Genomic DNA, 22,721 nt, shown 5'->3' with positions numbered 1-22,721 from the left:
TCTTTGAAAAATGTTGCTAATTATAGTGTTAAAATATCAGTATTCTACTCAAGTATCCTGATCGTGTATCTGTAATTACTATAATTGAGATGCACATCAATGGTGAGCGTCTAATTGTGTCTGGGATTTTAGTAGTGAGATTTTCACCGAAGATTTATAATGTGCTGTGACAGAATCTCTATTGTAAACACATTCACTGCCTTATAGAGAGTGAGAGCAGGAGAGATGAAGAGTCAGTGTGGTCTCTGGTGTAGTCACTACCCCAACATTGCTCCAGTTGGCTCAGAGGTGTGTGTGTGTGTAGAGGTGAGAGTGGAAGTGTGTGTCGGAGGAAAGCAGACAGCTGTGGGCAGAAGGTTGTGTTTGCAGGAGACCCAGCGCCCACTCTCTGCTCCCGCTGTCGGCTCTGACTCTGACACACACACACAGTCACACCACTACCCAGAGTCCTGTGCTGCTTCCTGTTTTAGGTTGAGTCCAAGATGAGACCAATAAGAGCCCAAAATTAGACCAGTTTGTGATCAGTATGATTTAATGCAGTTCTTAATTCATTCTCTCTTACAGTACCAAACACTAGCATTGAAAAGTTTGGTTTTGGTAAGATGTTTTTGAAGTCTCTTAAACGCTCACCCAGACTGCATTTATTTGATCAAAAATATAGAAGTAACAGTTCGATTGTAAAATATTATTACAATTTTAAAACAATTTTCTCATTTTTCAGCATCATTACTCCAGTCTTATTCAGTCGAAATATTCAAGAGTTTTGGTTGAAGACTTTAGGATATCTGCAAATATCTGCATATTTTGCGATAACCAGCACTATTGTCAAAAAAAAAAGAAGTATATATATAAAGTTATTTAGATTTTACTGCAGTAACAATAGCTGTTGTGATTGATGATATTTTAGTATATACATCTCTCGGAGTGTCAGCCTGTCAGCCTGTGCCATCTAGAGTTTCATGAGTCATGACAGACATTTGTAACTATTTCCAGAAATTTTTTTGTTATGTGAGTGAGTGACTGCTGTTTCTTTATTTCTCGCTGTAGCTTAATCTGTCTCGTCTCTGTCTCTCAGGACTCCAGTTGTCCACCTCGCTCCGATGCTCCTGCCCCTCCAGCCTTCTCTGCACTGCGGTCCTCCCGTGTGGTTTCCTCCACCTCGGAGGAAGAAGAGGCGCTGACAGAGAAGTTCCTCAAAATCAACTGCAAGTACATCACGGATGGCAAGGTAAGTCAGCGTTCGACTTTTCTAATTGGCCACGTTTCCAAAGTTGCACAAAGTTAACTTATGGAGGAGTCCTCAGGTTATTCATTAATAAGACCGCTGCTTTTCTTCTGTCCTCTGGGAAACAAAAGACTGCAAAACTGCAAGGAGCTCCAAGTTTTGCTTATAGAGTAGGAGTTGAGGTGCTGTCTCCAGCACTGATCTGTTCTCCTTAGCGAATCTCTATGCCTGACGAGTGTAATGATGTTAGTGCCGAGATGATTTTCTCTCACACTGTCAAAAATGTACCCACCCTCACATTCACCACAGCACTTATAGACAGAATTCACTGAACAGTTGTGCTGCAGTGTGATCAGTGTGGTCTGGTTCACAAACAAGCGACTCTTATGATCCAATTCTTTTAATGAATCATTCATATGTGTGTATGTGTGTGTGTATATATATATGTGTGTGTGTGTGTGTGTGTGTGTGTGTGTGTGTGTGTGTGTGTGTGTGTGTGTGTGTGTGTGTTTGAACTTTCTTTTTATCCCCAAAATGTTTTATTGTGGGTTCCATAAATGTATTATGCACCACAACTGTTTTCAACATTGATAATAAGAAATGTTTCTTTAGCACCAAATCAGCATGTTAGAATGATTTCTGAAGGATCATTTGACAATAAATTACATTTTCAAATATATTAAAATAAAAAAATTATTTGAAATCATAATAATATTTCAAAATATTGCTGTTTTTACTGTATTTTTGCTCAGATAAATGCAGCCTTGGTGAGCATAAGAGACCTCTTTCAAAAACATTTATGTGTCTATTTTTTTATGTTTAAAAAAAAAGAAAAAATTGCAAATATATTAACATTTTATTATTTTGAATTATATAAAAACATTTATAATTATAACTAATAAAATGTAAATGTTTTATAAAGAAATATCTATATATTTTTGGATATATATGTATATATTGTGTGTTGATGTGTAACTGCCTCTGTCACAGGGAGCTGTTAGTGGGGTGTTGCTGGTGACGCCCAACAACATCATGTTTGACCCTCACCGGACGGACCCTCTGGTCCTGGAGAGAGGCTGTGAGGAGTACGGGATCATGTGTCCACTTGACGAGGTTCAGTCTGCAGCCGTCTACAGAGAGATCACCGACAGCAAGATCCGTGACTCCATACCCCCGTAAGACCTCTCACGTCATACTGTCACAGCACGGCACACACCTCAGCAGATTAAAGGGGTCATTTACAATGTTTCCTGGGGTGCCCTTATAATGTTAGTATAATTTTTACATAAAAAAATTTCATAATTTAGAAATAAAAGGCATTTTTCAAAAGGCCTGATTTTAGCCTTTGATTTGAGGCGTGTCTGTTGTGAAACTTCAGTGTAAACGCCCACTGCTGTGATTGGCTGACATGTTTGCATATGAAATAGCTAGCATTACATGTGGAAATCTCTCAAATGCTTTTACTACGTTTTTACTGTTACAGCTATCGAGATTAACGAATCGTGAGAAGTTTTTTAAGTATTTAGATCTATTCCATCACATGAAAGTTTGCAATGATGAGCATTGAGCAGATGACAAGACAGTCTGTTGATCGCGTGAATGAAGACATCTGATCATTTCAACGCAATTTCTGCACTCTCACGAATGCTTTCACCAAATAACAATGCAAACACGATGTAAATACAGTAAGAGCTTCGTTGTGCAGTGTAACAGCATCATTGATTTCATAACGAGTTTTGGCAAGTGCCAAGATAAACTCGCGCTGTGTGATTGACAGCTTGGGCGATTGTTCTTTGATCGCTTTCTGTATATATTTTATTTATAGTTTAAATAAGATTATTTTTATTTTTAAGTTGATGATCTAGTCACTGGCTTGATTTACTGATGCATAAACAGTATTGATCAGTACTGAATTTGATTACACATCAGAAATTACTGATTACAGATCAGGCATTGGAATAAACACACTTACATGTTTGTGGCGTTGCTGGCAGATCTATATCGTAAAAGTCTGTTTGCAAAGCCTGCTCGGAAACTACGACTGAATTACCAAATAATCCACAGTTATAGGACATTCACATTGTTAAAAAAAAAAAAAAAAACCTTTCCTAGCATTAGGATCCTTTGGAAGGTAATGGTATTGATCCTGTGTCGATCTTTTCTCGTTCTCATGTAACTATTCACTAACGCGCCAGTGGGCGGCGCTAAAGACACGGTGATGTAGACGTAGGCATTGATATTCCTCTGCAAAGGCGGTATTTCGCTGCCCTGTGACGTCACACAAGTCTCCACTTTTGAGATCCTGTCGGTTTCTGGCCTTGGTTTCAATAAAAGCAGTTTTTGGAATAACAAGAAAGTTTTGAGTTTTTAAATTTACAGGGTATTTTTATAGTATAACGAACTCTCACCTGTCAAAAGATCAAGAAAAATTTGAATTTGAATGTTTGTCAACAGACCTTATTCACATCATTGCCATCTTTGATTTTTAGCAGGAATGACAGTGAGGCTGTGAGGGATAGACATGCATCTCTTCAGAGGGTTGTACTGTTATTTAATGTGTTTTTGGATTGCATTGCAAAAATAGCTTTTTCAAGAAATGTCAGTAGACAAAGAACTCCAGAGAACATGAGTTGTGGAAAATTAGTGATCTAGGAGCTTTATGCAGCTTTTTATAGCGGATGCCATTAAAAACATGCTAACTAAGTCTATCCCTCAAAGCCTCGCTTTCATATCTGTCATGGCGCTGCTCTGAATAAGGTCTATTACTTGCCTACGGTCGTTTTCAGACCTGTAGATTGTTTGAATTGTTTCGAAACAGGGACTTACTTTGTTACAATGTTGCATTTTCTTCTTGGTTTGGTTTGCATTCGCATGGTAACATTTCAAAGCGTACCAAATTGTGTTTATTTAAGTCACATGCGAGTACAACTGTCCTCTTATTGGTTTCCTCTGCATCATCAATCAAGATGATAAACAAGTTCGCACCACAAGCTTATCGTGACTTTTTATGAACGCAAACTAAGTTCTTGCCCTTGCTCTTCTAGAAGTAGCACAAAGGCCAAAAAATAACATTATAAAAATGACGTGAGCCACCAGACTAATGGTTTTGATTAAGAAAGATTATGAAAAGAGAAAATTGCAGCGGCATTACTCGTTATTAATTGGATTCATCTTCAGATGTCTTATCTAGATTAAAGATCTCTCATGTGACAAATCAGTATTTTGTCTGCAGTGAGCACGAGGAACCACGCTGCTGTACGATTATTTTAGATATCCAGCGTTCAGCTTTATTATACAGGAAATGGATTTTTACTCTAAGGTTAATGAAGCGTGAATTCAGCCGCCTACATCTGAATTATTCACCCATTTTGATTTGTAATAAGAAGTTAATGATTTTAGCAGCGTTTCCACCCCCAGATATTTATATCCTCTGTTGGTTTATGAATGATGATGTGTTTTATTCAGCTCAGAGCGGTGTTCGTTGGTTCATCAGTCAGACGAGGTTCACTGCAGGGTTTCAGTAGTGGATCTGAAGCCCAGGCGCCTTTGATCATGCAGATGTACAGACAGAGAGACCTACTTTTCATTTGCGCACTTTTATGCTGGCTCGCACGTGTATTAATTGCTCCAAATGGTTTTGATTTTGTAGTACCATCCACCTCCCATGTACTTTTGACTAAAGCACCATCCAGACAGACACACGTCATTGTGCACTTGACTTTCAGATGTTTCAGGCTGTTGCTTTACTGCAGTACAGAAGCCGCATCTAAAATGACTTATCACGATAAGACGTCTGTGCATTTTAGACTTAAGATAAGAAGCGTCAGAGTGGTAGGAAACAGTGAATAAGAGAATCAAAAGTTTCTCATGCACAGCCCGCTAACGGTTGCCTTAGTCACATATTATACTGTAGGACAAAACCAACTGAAGATCATAATTCCACTCGTGTTGTTCAGAAGTAGAGTTTTGTTGTTATCAAGTTTTTCACAGTTTATAGTTTTTATAATATATTTTTTTTAATAATAATAATGTAAAGAAAATGAAGAAAAACATAAATTCCTACCACTACTGTTTTTATTAGAATACTAGTTTTAGAAGGTGCATCTCATTATTTCTGTTTGTACCACAGGGATCTTGAAGCCATGTTCTCTGGAAGCTGTCATCAAACGGATCAGCGTCTGCGGGAGGGTTACGACAGCGCCAGCACTGCCCCCCGCAGCACCGAGGGCTCCTTCTCAGAGGACGTCTTCACCGAGTCAGAGCTCTCACCCATCCGAGAGGAGCGGCAGTCCACAGAGGAGCTCCAGCAGGAGGACAAGTCATCGGGAGCCTCGTCTCAATCCGTGCAGACCCTCCTCCGGGAACCTTCGACAGCTGACGGCAGTCATACAGAGAAGGGAGAACCAGCCAGCGACACTGCCCAGCCCAACACCTCAATGAGCACACCCACCAGCAAGGACCACCAGCAACCACCCCACTGCCAGACCTCCTCAGGTTCTCAGAGCTCGGCCCCTGGAGCAGACGAGGCCACGGGACAGGAAAGCGGCCCCGATGGGGCTAAACTGACCAGAGATGGTACTCGAGATTCAGAGACGGACGTGGAGGAGCTGAGGAAGATGTGGAAGAGTCACACTATGCAACAAGCCAAGGAACAGCGAGAGAACGTCCAGCAGGCCCAGAAAGAGAATGTGCAGCAACCTATGGGCAGCCAGACACTGAGCTCTGCTGAGGGTACGAGAACATGTCCTCTAATCTCTGTCTTTCTGCCATTTGTGATTCTGAACAATCTGTGATAGAATTTGTTTTTATGTTTTTTATTTTTATTTTGTACTTAATTAATTAATCATTAATTTAATAATATGTTATAAAAAAAAATATATATATATATATAAGTAATTTTATATAGAATATCTTAAATATATCTTAATATATATTTTGTTTAATGCATTTTTAGTTTTTTTGAATAAATGAAATTAAAATATATAATATATTTTAATTATATATTTGTTAAATATTTGATATATGTTATTTAAGGTATCTTGGAATTTTCTTTATTTTAATACAATTATATATATACAATTTTAATATATTTTATATATATATATATATATATAATTGCCTAAAATTTTCTAAACAATATAAAGTTCTTTCTCTTCAGCCAGCGTGCACATTTAGTGTCATTGTAAACTGCATTGACATTATAGTACAGCGTTCTTACATTTTACTATCAAAGTCAGCTTCTGTCTTGGTGTCTGGGATGGGGCATGCTGGGAAGTGCTGATAACCTTGTGTTGTGTGGCTTTGTTGATGGCAAGACGAGAGAGTGCTGGGAAATGAAAAGTGGCTCACCTGTTATCACCTGAGGGAGCGCAGGGACAATTTACCGCGGCTTTTACACGCTGCTTTGATCTCTTGACACGACTGAGCCAGCAGCCCTCTGTCTGACGGCGAGATAAGCTAAAGCCCATCAAAACTGACAACTGCACATGCACACTAACATTACATGAATGAATGAATGAGACATTTACATAGCGCTTTCATATGTACTACTTTACACCCAAAGCGCTTTACAATCATGTCAGGGGATCTCTCCTCAATCCACCATGCATCAGAAACAACAGGCAGTTCTTTCCTTAAAAAGATAGCTGAAAATTTTAGTGTATTATCTACAAATAATGTGTTTAATCACAAGGCAGAACTAGTTTTTTTTTTTTTTTTTTTATTGCCTAAGGTGTTGATTTTGTATTAATACTCTGCAAAAAGCATGTCTTGTCTTGCTTTTCAGTAAATATATCGAAACAAAATACACTACCATTCAAAAGTTTGGGGTCGGTATGATTTTTTAATGCATTAGTCTCTTAGGCTCACCAACGCTGCATTTATTTGATAAAAAATACACAAAATCTGTAATATTTTGAAATATTATTACAATTTAAAATAATCGTTTTCTTTTTGAATATATTTAAAAATGTAATTTATTCCTGTAATGCAAAGCTGAATTTTCTTCAGTCTTCAGTGTCACATGATCCTTCAGAAATCATTTTATTATGCTGATTTGATGCTCAAGGTACCATTTCTTATTTTAATTCTAATTTTGAAAACAGTTGTGCTGCTTAATATTTTTGTGGAAACTGTGATACTTATTTTCACGCATTTTTAAAATTAATTTCTTTCAAAAAAATCATACTGACTTTTGAAAGGTAGTGTACAATAAATGATAAATGGAAGCTTAAAACAAGATGCGTTCACAGCAAAAGCTAAATAATTGTTTTCGAAATAATTAAAAGTTTTATGCTTAAAATTAAAATAATAATAAATCAAAAACGCAGTAAGAAAAATAAACTTAATTCAAAGGGAAAATGAGGGAAAACATTTCTCTCTAAACTAAATATACAAGAAATTTTGTTTAATGCAAACTATATCTTGTTGTAAGAGTTTTAGATGTTTGTTTTTAATAGAAAAAAAAAAAATTGCATTGTGTTGTACTGAACTTATTATAACCCTATACCAAGGTTCTGAATGGTTATCATATTCATATTCAGTGGTATTTAGAGGGTAGAGTGGTACAGGTGCAAATAATACAATGGTATGATATACACATGAGATGCCAGAGCGCTATTATTCAGGGCTGAGCAGTATGTCCACTAGGCTCCATAATCTTATAATGGAAAGCAGATAATGAAATGTTCATTTTTAGACTCCCACTTGTATATTTTTATCATTATTCCTCCATGCTTTTCAGCTCTAGACGTGCTAAGCTCTTTGTATACCCCAAGATGCTTTCCATCCCAGCGTATGACTCATCTACTGATAGTTATTCTACTCTAACGGCTGATCCGGCTTTTAGAATGAGCTCAGGAGTGAGTTAAAGGTGTGACGATATGAGAAATCAAAGCAGTTTCCTGGATCTTGTGGGATAAAAAAGTTGAAAACATATGGCTTGTGTCTGAACATCTGCAGCTTACTGACATCAGATGAACATGTGACTACCTACATGTCAACAACGCATATTTGTTGTTGGGAAAGTCCAGTCACGATGAGGTAGTTCGGATGAAGCAGTATAGATGCAATATTATAAATGTGCGAAAATGAGGTTGGACGTTTTACTTTTTTAAATTTGACCTATTTTATATATTATCAGGCTGTAAAACAACATCATAAAAGTAGTCCATATGACTTGTGCACTATGTTTTGCTTCACAGCAACACAACATCAGTCATGCCTCATGTCAGCTTAAAACATTATATACAGTGCTGGTCACCCCCTTGGTAAATATGATCAAAGATGGCTGTAAAAATAAAAATCTGCATTGTTTATCCTTTTAAAAATATTAAAAAAGCAATTTAAAGCAGTATATTTTTAAATATAAATATTTTAAGATGACAAAGAAATTATGACATGACCTCTTAAACTTACCAAAAAAAAGACTAAAATATACTTTTTAAACAATATTATGTTTTTCCCTCGCTTTTTCAACAGCAATACTAATCAGCCTAATGGTATGGGATTGAACTTTGCTCCTGTCCCAGCGAATGTCCCTTTGTGAATCATCGAACCATTCTGACAAATCACAAGGGGTTATTACCGCAGCTCAGGTCCGACTTTAAAAAGTCATCTGAATTACACACCAAATTAGCCCATTGAAAATGAATGCCCTCCCACTGTGTGCTGCAGAGTAAGTAGATTAATGTTGCATTGGCTGTGTAAATGGCTTTGGTTCTCACAGCACTGGTGTAAGGTGTTTCTTTCTGCATCTCCCGCTGCGTTAACCTTCTAATCAGTTATTAACAAAAGATGCATTTGATTCAGCACTGGATCTGATCTCCCGGCAGGGTTTAGTTCATTTGAGGCACTGTTTTTATTTCAGTGACTATTGAAATACTGTGCTTCATGTCCTTGATGATTGATGTATTACTGTCAATTTTATAGACTGCCATTCAAACTAAGTCTTGTATTAGTAGTTTGAGTCTACTAAGTCAGTCGCAGTTATTTCTGTATATTATAGTAGATGTGTTAGCTGTGTTTTTAAGATGAGCTTTTGTTTCTGTGTTTCAGGCCCCATGTTGTCCAAGGAGAGGCCGAAGTCTTACAAGTTTCTGTGTCTGCGAGTGGGCAAGGCCATGAAGAAGACGTTTGTGTCCAACGCCAGCGCCTCAATGCAGCAGTACGCGCAGCGCGACCGCAAGCATGAGTACTGGTTTGCCGTTCCCCAAGAGAGGTGAGTCAGACGTGGACTCAAAGCATGAACTAATATTTACAGATAAAAATGAGATTAACATAATCAAAGATTAATAAATGCTGTATAAGTGTTGTTCATTGTTAGTTCATGTTAACTAACCAAACAAAACCTTTTTATAAAGTGTTATCATTATTTTTACTGCTATTATTATTATTATTATTATGAGTTGAAATGTGACCCATTTATGTTTCTCTATGAAATTAGAAGTCATTTTGCAAGAATTCATTATTATTTTAAATGAGAAATGATGTCTTTTATGCGATTAGCTCTCTAGTAATGAAACAGCACTGTCTTTGTCTCATTTCTTCTACACTGTGATTTCAACACAAGCGCTCAGTGTTCTTCATCCCACTGGAACTTATTCTGTGTTATCACTTTATGAGATGAGTCACAGATATTTTTTAGGAAACACTTTCTGGGCTAAATCAGAATGAGAGAGTCAGAATAGATTAGCGTTGACAGTCTGCTTGTTGTGTGGTGTAGTATTGAACAGAGTCTGTACTCCTGAAGCACTGCAAAGCTCTGTGGCCAAACTGCTGTCTGTTGTTATCACTGAGACATGGTCGAGCTCGGCTACGTGACCTAGTTGGGTGGCGACCCGGATGATCAGTGTAAAGTATCATGACAATAGTGTGAGAGCAGGGGCCGAGAGACGAGGCTTTGAAGCTCACGCCACTTGTCAGCCGCCTGCCGCATCCTGATGCAAGTCACACTGAGTTTTCCACGGCTTTGCCTATTAAAAAAAACAAAAGCAGACATGCACTACCATTCAAAACGTATGGGTCAGTAAGATTTTATCTTAAAAGAAAGCAGTACTTTTATTCAGCAAAGACGCATTGATAAAAAAATGAATCACTGATCAGAAGTGGCAGTAAATATGTTACAAAAGATTTCTTATTCAAATAAATGTTGTTCTTTTAGACTTTCTATTCATAAAAGAACACTGGAAATATGTTCCTTGAGCAGCAAATCATCATATTAGAATGATTTCTGAAGGATCATGTGACACTGAAGACAGCTTTGCATCACAGGAATGCATTCCATTTTCAAAAAAAAATATTATTAAAATATATTCAAGTAGAAGTTATTTAAATTGTAATAATATTTTACATTGTTACGGTTTACTTTTTACTTTTTACTATATTTTTGGTTAAATGGTTAAGCATAAGAGACTTTTTATTTTTTCTACCGACCCCAAACTTTTGAATGGTACAGTAGTGTATATTATAGATACCAGATTTTTTTTTAGCAAAATATATTAATCCAATAAATGAAGAAAAAGGTGAAATAAAGATTCACAGTATGTCCACTATTTTCTGCTCATACAGAATATCTTGTAAAACCATATATTTGTCCCGAAACTCCTTAATTAATAAAAGTGGAACACATTTCAATATTTGGATTATTCTATATCCTACCAGTAAGAATGTAGTTTAAAGGTGCACCAAGGGATTTCTGAGAAATCCGCTGTTGAAAATGTAAATCAGCACCTAAACGATTCATTTTGTGAATATTTTTTAGATCAGTGTTTTCCAACGCCTGTGCAGCGACAGGTTGTCAGGTGTGCCAACCTATAATTGTAAATATAATTGGAAGAAGGGTTATGATCAGGCAATAGGACCCTTGTTAATATAGGAAAAGCTTTCCAGTGCTGGAGAGTTGCTTTGTTTCTGCTCGATACATGAGTATCGTTGGTTTCTGCTGTTTTTCACAGAACCGAGATATGCGAGGTATGTTGTTGAATCACAGCTGATTCATCCATACTTGGTCTTTCCTGTGTTGCGTAGCGTTTTGTTATTTTGGGAGCGGTGTGTTTGTTTGGGTGCCGATTTCAAATATCAACAGCGTTTCTCAGTAATCGCTTACTGCACCTTTAACATATTTAACAACGTCTAAATCCATTCCACAGAATTCCTCAGATTTTCCCCTAAAATCAGGGCAGAAAAAATTCATCAGATTCTGTCTTACTCGTATACAATTAATAGATGACATGTAGTATCATTTTTAACAATGTATTTGTGGTTGTTTCTCTAGGTCAGACCACCTGTACGTTTTCTTCATCCAGTGGAGCCCTGATGTTTTTGGGGATGGGCTAGGAATCATCAGCCGTGATCCTGGCTTCATCGTGGTAAAGAAAATCGAGGAGTCCGAGGCAAACGAGGAGCAGCAAACTGTAGAAAAGTCAACCAAGGAGTGGGAGGTATGGCCCGTCCAGCTCCAATGCTAGGATTGATATTATATCTGTGATTTATGCCCATGTCTGTATTCTCTATGTTGATATGCACTATATTTGATTCAGATATTTTCTCTTTATTGTATTTGCACCTGTCTTTGTGCCTTTATTGTTTGTTTCTATGTTCCAGGTGTCTGGAAATGTCTTTATTGTGTTCCCCGCACTTAATACACCTTCATGCACCAGTCATACTTTGTTGTCACTTCTCCTGTTTTCAATCTTGCTTAATGTTTCTCAGACTGGGTTGTTTTGCATTTGGTCGATAAGTTTCTTGTGAAACCAAGATGCATTGTTCACTGTGAGCTTGCAGTTGGTGTTTTGCATGATTGTGCAATTGTTTTATTATTATTGTTTTGTTTTATTTTTCAAGAAAGAGGAACATGTATGCAGTTTATGCATGCATGAATCTCTCGGTCATGTTTAAAAGGCATGGTTTAACCCGACTAGAATGAGATACAAGCAGATCATGCCTACAGGTGCAAGCAAGTGTTGTTTCCTCATGTATTATGCGTGGTGTGGTGGTCCAGCTCAGTTTGGATGTTTTACTGATTGAATAATAGGAAACATTACCACCTGAGATTTCCCTGCATGTTATTGTGTTCCGGTTGCCGTATTGAAACTAATCTGTGGCACTGAGAAACCGATACTATGACCATGGCAGCATTTAAATTTGACTTTAAATTAATGATGTAGGGAACAAAATAGACTGATTTGTTATTCTAGAACTGGAGGATCTTTGCAAAGCCACATGATCTTTTGATATGAATAAATAAAATTAACTTTCTCTAATCATGGCCACAGGGGTGGCGTGGCGTGAGTCATGAACTCAACCGTATATTGTGACGGGATACTCAGGGGTCAATTGTAACATTTAACAACCTAGAGTAATGACACTTAGGTGCAATTGTTTTTTGTGAGAAATTTTGGTTGGCCCGTATTTTCCTCTGCAGTCTAAAATTGTGATGTCTGTTAATTTAAACATTGTTCAGCAGTTAAACGTTAACAAGTTGGGGGCATTCATATAATGTACATTGTTTCCAGAGGACGCACTAAGATCAATCTGGGATAACATGGATCATCAGGTTTTGCTAGTACTTGTGGAATCTATGTCTGCTCGAGTGCTGTTGTCATTAAAGCAGAAAAAGAGAGGCATACTTTCCAGCTTTACACTCAGTTTGTTATGCTGATAAAAGGTAATGCTGGTAAAAGTATTCAAGAAAGCAGTTATATTATTACTTTGAGGTGCACTCTTATTTGATAAACAGCGAGTGGATTAGTATAATTTTTAAGTGTTAAATTTGCTGCGGGCGGTTGTAATACTCTGACTTCTCATGTCATATGTAATATTTCTCAGTGTAAATATTATAATCGTTGGCACACGTGCATGTTAAGTAGTAAAAAATGTAACATTTTACAATTTCCCCGGTTACTCTCGGTTAAGATTTGGGTTAAGGCATGTAGGCCTACTAAATAAATGTACTTACTATGAGTACTAAACAATATCAGACATCTTGTATTATATTGCCTCAATTTTGCTACTTTGTTGTTTCTCAAAACATAGTGAACTGTCCATCATTGTGGGCATCATGCTCAAAAAAATGCTTTCTAGGTTGGCAGCAACTCATTAGGTTATTTAGTGTTTATGCATGGTAAGTGGCATTTGAAACATGGCCAGAGTGTTGCAGTTATTCTGCTCAAAAAGCAGTTTATTGGTTTAATGATAAGGGGACTAAATACAGGCATGTTTAGTCAAGATACAGAACGTGTGTTTTTAACTCTGAACGAGTCCTCATCGACAGCATGTTTTTCATAGTGTCAGTTTGGATCCCTCCGTGTTATATCATTAATCACTTTAATCTTCTCAAGCATTACTGAAAAAAATAATAATAATTTAGAGATCGCGTTTAGGGAGGTGCGATCGTCCCTTTAAAAACACTAAAGTCTTCCGTACACGAGGCGGAACGTATTTTACCAGAGCCAATCAGAGACCGAATTCTTCCGATTCGTGCGATATCATTGGCTCTCAGAGGTGTCCGTCAATATCTTCTTGTGTTTATGTCTGAATATGGCAAGTTGTCCGGCGTCGGCCGAAGGAAGGCTGCATGTGACAGATAGTGATACCGTGTTCTCTCAGCGGGTGATGGAAGGAAAACCACTGACTCCGAAGTACACTTATGTATGTAATCACAAGTGTTTTGTGTGAATGCGTTTACTGAAGAGTAATGTGTGAGTGGTCTGTTGAATTATTAGCGTATACGTTAATGTCTGGCTGAGTTGATTGACGCGGGCTGTCTTCATTGGTTTGTGTTGCTGCTTTTAAAGTCAAACAGTATAAAAGTGAGATGTGATATTCTCCTGCTGTTACTGGTCTTTCATCTGTGATGATGGAGCGCGCGCGCGTGTGTGTGTGTGAGAGAGAGAGAATCAGTGGATGTCTCACCTCAGACGAGATGCATTTTTTATGAATGCTCTAGTTTACCTTCCTCCTTGTACATTATTGAGGGTTGTAAAGTGGCAACTTATCGGCTAAAACTTTTATTTACCGTCTTGGAGTAGAATGACTGTTGGCTTAATCATTTCTCCTTTACTGTCGATTAACACTGCAAGTCAGCGTGTTGCAGGACTTTAAAGCGATACTTAACCAAAAAAAAAAAAACTGCCATCATTTACTCTCCGTCAGGACATTCCAAATTCCAAACCAGTATGACGACTTCCGTGAAAGTGAAACACGAAAGAGGAATTTAAAGTGAACGTCCTCGTTGCTCTTTTCTAGATAAGGAAGGTGAATAGGGAGTGGACTTTTTAAAGGGATAGTTCACCCGAAAATAAAAAATGCTGTCATCAATTAGCCTCACCCTCATGTCGTTCCAAACCCGTAAGACTTTCGTTCATCTTCAGAACACAAATGAAGATCTTTTTTATATAATCTTGAGAGCTTTCTGTCCCTCCATAGACAGCCTATACAACTGAAACTTTGACGCTTCAAAAAGTTCATAAAGAGATCGTAAAACATCCATATGAATTGAGTGATTTAGTCCAACATTTCTGAAGATTGATTGTTTGAAGCTCAAACGTAACAGTGATGTGACACAAAAGAATGAACCTCATTGGTTACGCAACACGTTTGAGCCTCCGGAAGAGGTTTTTTCTTGCACGTCATTCATGTTTGGTTGAGCTTCTGTATGCGTTTGCAATACTTAATAATTAAAAGTGTAATTCAGTCATTTCTCTCAATCCTGTCGTCACTGGCGCGCAATGAATTCTGGGGTAGGCAAGGCAGCAAAGGATCCATCTGTTGTATCCTTCATTTCACGGGAAACGGAGGACGCATTTGAAGGAGCCTTCCGATTGGGACAGCCTTCGTCACGCAGCAGTGATGCAATCAGCCTTCGAATGTGCCCTTCAAAGGATGCAGCCTTTATTTTGCAACAAAATAATAGTTCCAACGAAAGCCTCAGAGAAACTTGGGTCTTCAAGCAACACACAACGGTGTTTCATTAGTAAACGAATTTTCAGCTTTGAACAAATCTGGAGATTCAATGACCCATTCATAAATACAGCTACTTTCTTCGTTACTGAATGAACGATTGACTCAATGACTTAATCATTAAGGCGGTGACTTGCCACCACCTACTGGCAATTTTAGTTTAATATTTAAAAGCATCACTTAATTTTTACCATCATTTTATATTTCTCTATTGAATTTATTTATTTAAAACATTATCTCATAAAAAATTGTATGCCATTGTAATTGAATTCAATCCACCTCTGAGCAGTGTTAATACATCCAGATTCAGCTTGTGCCACTGCAGTGCAAAGATGGCTTTTGTTGATGGTTTCATTTGAATGAAATTATTAATTTAGTTTAATTTATTGCTTTATTTATTATATTAATAATTAAGTTAGTAGAAGAGAGGGGGTACGCAGAAGGATGTTAAATGCCCCAGGGGGTACGCCGCTCTAAAAAGTTTGGGAACCACTGGTCTAGTGAATCGTTCTTGTGAGTCGGATCCTTTCAATGAATCGGTTGTTCCAGTTCACAAAACAAAAAACCTGATTAGTGTGAACTATTTCAACTCAGTAATTTGATGTTCCATTTAACTACTTAAATTAATTACGTAAAAGTATGGCTTCTGAAGACTTTTGTATTGTTTTCTATTTAATTGATGGACTACTTTTATAAAACATTTAACTTTTTTTTTTTGGAGCTTGACAGCCTCAGTCCCCATTCACTTTCATAATACTGAATAGGGTATTGGCTGGGGTATTCCTCATAAATAACCTTTCTGGTTTGGTATGACCTGAGCAGTGGTAAATGACAAAAGTTTAACCTTGCTTGTGGTGAATGATTCTTTCATGTTGTTAGTAGGTCATAAGTTGAATGTGTTATTGAATGTGTCACATAGTTAATAGGTGTGGCAACCAACAAGCTGTTAAATGATGTGACCGTTCAGAATTGACATTTACTGAAGATAACACATGCCGTAAAATTTCAAGGTCAGCATAAAGGTGGTATTCTTGCTTAGAGGTGCAAGTCTTTATTCAATTGGTATGGTAGCTGAGTCATTTTAAAGCTTTCTAATCAAGTATGCAACATTTGAGTTTAAGAATAAGGGTGAGTAAAATAATGACAGAATATTTAGTTTCAGTGGGGACATTGGGTGTTTGTTATTTCTATGTGGCTCTGCTATGGCTTACGTTAGCTCTTATGAATATGATTTTCATATCTGTCTGCAGAGCTTCATGCAAAACAGTTCACACAATCATGCAAAACACTCTCTGTGTTGTCTGCTCACATTTGTGCTGTAGTTTAACGAGACATGATCTAGACTTTCAATCTTACACTCATCTCTTCCATATACCATAAAGACGATCATTCCTGACCGCAGTTTTCAAACTTTAGTAGTCAACATCTTGTATTAAAAGAGTTCCAATCTGCACATTCTTGTCCATATTTTGGCCTCATCCTGTTGTCCTGCTCAGCGGTGTGGTTGTGTCCCCGTCTCTGGAGCAGGTAGTCTCATGGACTGAGTACCACTGCCGGATCGATGCGTTAAACAGTGAAGATCTGCGCTCCCTATGCAAACGCCTCCAGGTGCACAAAATCAGTAGAACCCTGCAGATGTAGTTCTAGGTTTTGTAGATTGTACTTGCTTTGCTGTGGATGGCCAGTTTGAGCCTGTGACCAAAACAATGTTTGTGCAGAAAATTCCATAATTTCCTGAAATTTGTTTTTCTATACCAAAGTACTTTAAGTGATTTTTTTTTTTTATTATTATTCTTAGATGCACAAATTAGAACTTCATGTCCCTGCAAAATTTCTAAAATATTGTTAGTGGAACTCCCAAATTAAATACAATTTGGAATTATTTGGAATTTTCTAATTATTAGATACGTAAATTAGCAGCTTTATGTCATTGCTGATCTGCTACATTCCGTTTTGGGAGATACCAAGCAGTTGCATGCCCTTAGAACACAAACTGATTGAAATGAGGAATTTTCTGGAAGCTGTGCAAGGGAAAGTGGATTGTATTTCCATGTTCAGAATGTTTTGAGGTTCAGACGGGTGTTTGGGTCGAGACCTGCACTGACTGCTGCTCGATTATTTGTTGTAAACAATTGATGTAATTGAAGCACGGTCGGCGTAACCTGAGTGTGTTTAGGCCACTAGAGGGAATGTTAACTGTCTATGGCACTACACTGTAAAATAACACCACTAGTCGCAGACTTTAGAGCAGTGCTTCTCTACTGGTTATGCTTCAGGAACCAGATTTTATATTGAAAATCAAGTGGTGATCCAACGCAGTACAAAAAAATTCTTATAAAAGTGAAGTAAATTGTACATGCATTAAAAGTATACATTTTATCAGTTCATGTGTTTCAGGAATCCTTATGCTCATATAATGAAGCTTGTTAATGTTACCATGAGCAGTATGCCTACTGTAATTATTATAATAACAGACTGAATAAGGAAATTGACAAGTTCCACTGGTTGAGAACCACTGACTTTGGGAAAATAATGCACAACAAATCTTTTATATGAAAACAATATCCCACATTGCCTTGCCAAAACCTTTTCAGTGAGATTAGATTTGTTGCCTCAGGTTAGTGTGTCCCCTTAGGTTAATTCCACCATAGATAGTCAACTCAGCTCCTGCTCAGGTTGATTTTGCATGTTAGTTCTATGCAGCTTTACTTCCACAAATGTTTTGAATACCAAATCCCTACTGCGAGGGTAAATTTAAGGGAGGATCTAGAGTCATGCCTTGTTATAGTCTCAGATTTATGTGGCATAAAGCACTAGACGGTTTGCTAATGGTGTCTTCTGTCTTTAGATCACCACAAAAGAGGACGTGAACTCCACACATGGCACGTCCATCTCCGCCAGTCTGGAGCCGGAGACTTTCAAGCCCAACCTGAACGAACCCAGTGACCTTCTGGAGGCTGAGCAGATTGAGAAGGTAAGCGCACAGTGGCGCTGCGGTGAAAGAGCTGCTTTACAGTTTTTCATCGATCCACTGGTCCAAAAATAGACGTCCCTCCCTGCTGTTCACTGGTTATTGATCCTCGACCGGAGGATGGTCTCAGACATGTTAACAGACAGATTTATTCATTTGTCATGTTATGGCCAAGGGCATAAGAACGATTGGTTGAGTGAAGGAGATTGTTCTTGAGCCAAAAATTATTACTCACCCTCTTGTCATTAAAACCTATATGATTTTCTTTCTTTAATGGAATAGGAAAAAAAAAAAATAGCAGAATGTTCATGCTTACTCTTTTCCATTTAAGAAAAACTACTAATATTAGACCAACGCAGACAGTCACCAGATTACAGCATGCCATGTCACTTCTCAGACATTCTGATTCACCATGTTCAATCGGTGAAAACAAGCTCCAACAGACTCCGACAGGGGTAACACACTTATCCGATAAATCCGACAAAGTATCTGTTGCCGTCTGTTGGTGCGGTGTAAATTGGACTTTAGGGGTAGATGAAGTACAGAGTGCATATCTTTACAGCGTATCTAAGCTGTAATACCCCTAAAGATAAAATTCTGTATTAAAATATTATTTAGGATTAATGCCGCTGTGCCGTAGTTTTGTAAGCTTGCAGTCAAAATTGAATGTGATGAGATAGAATGGGTGGCACAAAATAATACAAAGACAATGAATAGACTGCATATCTTTCTATTGCTTTGCTTTTGCTGGATGCGTGCAAAGAAGCATACAGTGTAGTCTGATTCATAGACAAATGACTCATTTGAGTTGGTTCTTTTTAAATTAATCATTCAACAAGGAATTGTTGAGTGAGTTCAGAAAATGATTTCTTATACATATGACTTGTTTTCTGAAGCCATACGGCATTTCTCAAGCCGTATGAGATAGTGCTTTGGCAACTAACTAAAATAAGATCATTTTAAGTTTAAATAAATTAAAGATATATAGAAAAATGTATATTAAGAAAATGACAGTAGCACAAAAAATCTGTTTCAAAATATGAATAAATACTATAATAACTACTTTTAATAATTAAAAAATAACACTGAAACAGAACAAAATTTAAGTAATTTCTTTTTTGCCGTTACAACAATCATGTTTTGTACAACTTTCTTCCAGAAATAAAGCGTGATTTTGTTCAGACACTTTTTGACTGTTGTTTAATAAATGTTGCAGTTGTCAGGGACATTTCTGTAATATTCGTACATGACGGCCTGATCTTTTGATCTGATCTCACTGTGCCATTTACAATGTGTTTTGTTGTGAAGCTTCAGCGGTATTGTGCTGTTATGAGGTTTTAAGTCATTGCGCCCTGCGGCTGCCCGGCTTTCAAATGCATCAGCGCTCTGTGAATGGATCACCTGAGGTGGCCTCTCACAGACCCCTTTATTCGGACGTAGACCATTTTGTTGGTAAATCAAATAAACTTGTGTCATTACGCAGAGTAATTCAATGCTCTCCAAGCGCTGGGAAAGCCTGGACCCGCCGGAGGACACAGAGAACGCTGGACACAAACAATGTGTTGAGGAAACGCCTGCCGCCCAGGCGCCCACCATATATGTGTGTCTATATATATATATACAGTGCTGGCCAGAATTATTTGCCCCCTTGGTAAATATGATCAAAGATGGCTGGAAAAAATAAATCTGCATTGTTTATCCTTTTGATATTTTATTTAAAAATTTTGCCAAAAATTGAACCTTTCATTGAAGTAAAATAATTGAAAGTGGGGGGAAATCACATTATGAAATAAATTGGGAAAAAAACACATTGGGAACAATTATTTGCCCCATTTTATTAAATACTTTTTGCAACCTGCTTTTTCCAAGATAACAGCTCTGAGTCTTCTCCTATAATGCCTGATGAGTTTGGAGAACACCTGACTTGAGATCAGAGACCATTCCTCCATACAGAATCTCTCCAGAACCTTCAGATTCCCAGATCCATGTTGGCGCTGCTTCTCTTCAGTTCAGCCCACTCATTTTCTGAAGGGTTCAGGTCAGGGACTGGGATGGCCATTGCAGATGCTTGGTTTTGTGCTCAGTGACCCATTTTTGTTTTGATTTTGATGTTTGTTTTTGGATCACTGTCCTGTTGGAAGATCCAAACATGTCCCGTTATAAGATTTCTAGCACAGGTTGTCAGGTTTAGATTTTTTTACCTGTTGGTATTTGATCGAATCCATGATGCCATGTATCTGAACAAGATGTCCAGGAAAATTAGGCCCACAGCATTAAAGATACAGCAGAGTATTTCATTTTACACATGGGGTACTTTTTTTTATCCCTGTATGAACCAAACCCATATTAAGTGTTTGCTGCCAAAAAAAGCTATTTTTTTGTTGTTGTTTGTTTCATCTGAAAGAGCTGCTTTACAGTTTTTCATCGATCCACTGGTCCAAAAATAGACGTCCCTCCCTGCTGTTCACTGGTTATTGATCCTCGACCGGAGGATGGTCTCAGACATGTTAACAGACAGATTTATTCACTTGTCATGTTATGGCCAAGGGCATAAGAACGATTGGTTGAGTGAAGGAGATTGTTCTTGAGCCAAAAATTATTACTCACCCTCTTGTCATTAAAACCTATATGATTTTCTTTCTTTCATGGAATAGGAAAAAAAACCCAGAATGTTCATGCTTACTCTTTTCCATTTAAGAAAAACTACTAATATTAGACCAACGCAGACAGTCACCAGATTACAGCATGCCATGTCACTTCTCAGACATTCTGATTCACCATGTTCAATCGGTGAAAACAAGCTCCGACAGGGGTAACACACTTATCCGATAAATCCGACAAAGTATCTGTTGCCGTCTGTTGGTGCGGTGTAAATTGGACTTTAGGGGTAGATGAAGTACAAAGTGCATATCTTTACAGCGTATCTAAGCTGTAATACCCCTAAAGATTACAAAAAAATCTCACAGTCAATGAAAATAAAAACACCATAAAAATAGTACATATTACTAGTCCATAATACTACTGGTTCACCATAAAATAGTCTTTTTTTTTTAAATGACTAGGACAGAATAATCTGTATTCTTCCACGGATGTGGACAAAATTCTGTATTAAAGTATTATTTAAGATTAATGGACCAAAGAAACCGTCCCGTTTGAAGTTCCAGTAGTGTCAGTCACTTTTCAAACGTTCTATGGTCAGATGAAACAAAACAAAAAATAGCTTTTTTTGGCAGCAAACACTTAATATGGGTTTGGTTCATTCAGGGATAAAAAGTACCCCATGTGTAAAATGAAATACTCTGCTGTATCGTTAATGCTGTGGGCCTAATTTTCCTGGACATCTTGTTCAGATACATGGCATCATGAATTCGATCAAATTCCAACAGATAAAAAAATCTAAACCTGACAACCTGTGCTAGAAATCTTATAACGGGACATGTTTGGATCTTCCAACAGGACAGTGATCCAAAAACAAACATCAAAATCAAAACAAAAATGGGTCGCTGAGCACAAAACCAAGCATCTGCAATGGCCATCCCAGTCCCTGACCTGAACCATACAGAAAATGAGTGGGCTGAACTGAAGAGAAGAAACGCCAACATGGATCTGGGAATCTGAAGGATCTGGAGAGATTCTGTGTGGAGGAATGGTCTCTGATCTCAGGTCAGGTGTTCTCCAAACTCATCAGGCATTATAGGAGAAGACTCAGAGCTGTTATCTTGGAAAAATGAGGTTGCAAAAAGTATTTAATAAAAGGGGGCAAATAATTGTTCCCAATGTGTTTTGGAGAAAAACATTTATTTCAGTGTTTTTTTGTTTTTTTTCACTTTCAATTATTTTACTTCAATGAAAGGTTAGATTTTTGCATTCAAAAAAAAAAAAAAAAGATATATATATATATATATATGTATATATATATATATATATATATATCGAAAGGATAACCAATGCAGATTTCTTTTTTACAGCCATCTTTGATCATATTACCAAGGGGGCAAATAATTCTGACCAGCACTGTATATAATATGGTGTTCAGCTTCTCTGTGTCTACTGGTGTGGAAAGGTCAGTGCTACTGTAATTGGGCTCTTAATGTTTCACAGGTTCTGCTCTGATCCTGCACAGGTCTTTTATTCGTTCTACATCTTCATGTTGCTGTGTTATTCATTCGTGTTCTGCTGTTTTCCACCTTTTCTTTTTTTCACTTTATTTTTACTTACAGATTACAGCAGAAACTATTTAAAAAATAACAGGAACATTCAGGAGCACAGAAACAGGTTGTCAGTGCTGCCCCGTGACTTTTATCAGTAAAATAGCTTCGCTACTGAAAAGCAAAAAAGTGGTAATGTTGCTGTTTTTGAAATCTTACCATGGTACTTTATTTTACTCTTCTAGATCCAGTTACCTGTAGAAACCAACTTTACTAAACAAAAAATAAATCAGTATTTTTATCCAATTCTGCAAACATCAATGCTTTCACTTGCCCATGTTGGCAAGTGACCACGTGTAAACAGGTTGATTCACAGCCTGGTGTCCAGTATTATTTTATTATTATTTATAAACTCTTA

General features: G+C 37.4%; 1 protein-coding gene across 5 annotated transcripts in view; it reads left to right on the top strand.

The window, feature by feature from the left end:
- The window catches only part of oxr1a (oxidation resistance 1a), a 153,067-nt gene that overhangs the window by 126,347 nt on the left and 3,999 nt on the right, over positions 1-22,721 (top strand). For 3 of the 5 annotated variants that reach the window (XM_084384745.1, XM_084384746.1, XM_084384749.1), the window contains 7 exons: positions 1,076-1,228; positions 2,216-2,400; positions 5,355-5,956; positions 9,281-9,443; positions 11,499-11,664; positions 16,712-16,792; positions 18,033-18,158. In XM_084384745.1, coding sequence (XP_084240871.1) covers positions 1,076-1,228; positions 2,216-2,400; positions 5,355-5,956; positions 9,281-9,443; positions 11,499-11,664; positions 16,712-16,792; positions 18,033-18,158 — 1,476 coding nt within the window. The remainder of the gene's footprint in view (positions 1-1,075; positions 1,229-2,215; positions 2,401-5,354; positions 5,957-9,280; positions 9,444-11,498; positions 11,665-16,711; positions 16,793-18,032; positions 18,159-22,721) is intronic. The other 2 variants (XM_084384748.1, XM_084384747.1) reach the window with 1 other exon arrangement.

This window comes from Rutilus rutilus, assembly GCF_951802725.1.
Source record: "Rutilus rutilus genome assembly, chromosome: 17".
Classification (NCBI taxonomy): Eukaryota; Metazoa; Chordata; class Actinopteri; order Cypriniformes; family Leuciscidae; genus Rutilus; species Rutilus rutilus.
The sequence above is the reverse complement of the archived record's forward strand: the minus strand, read 5'-3'. Positions and strand labels throughout refer to the sequence as shown.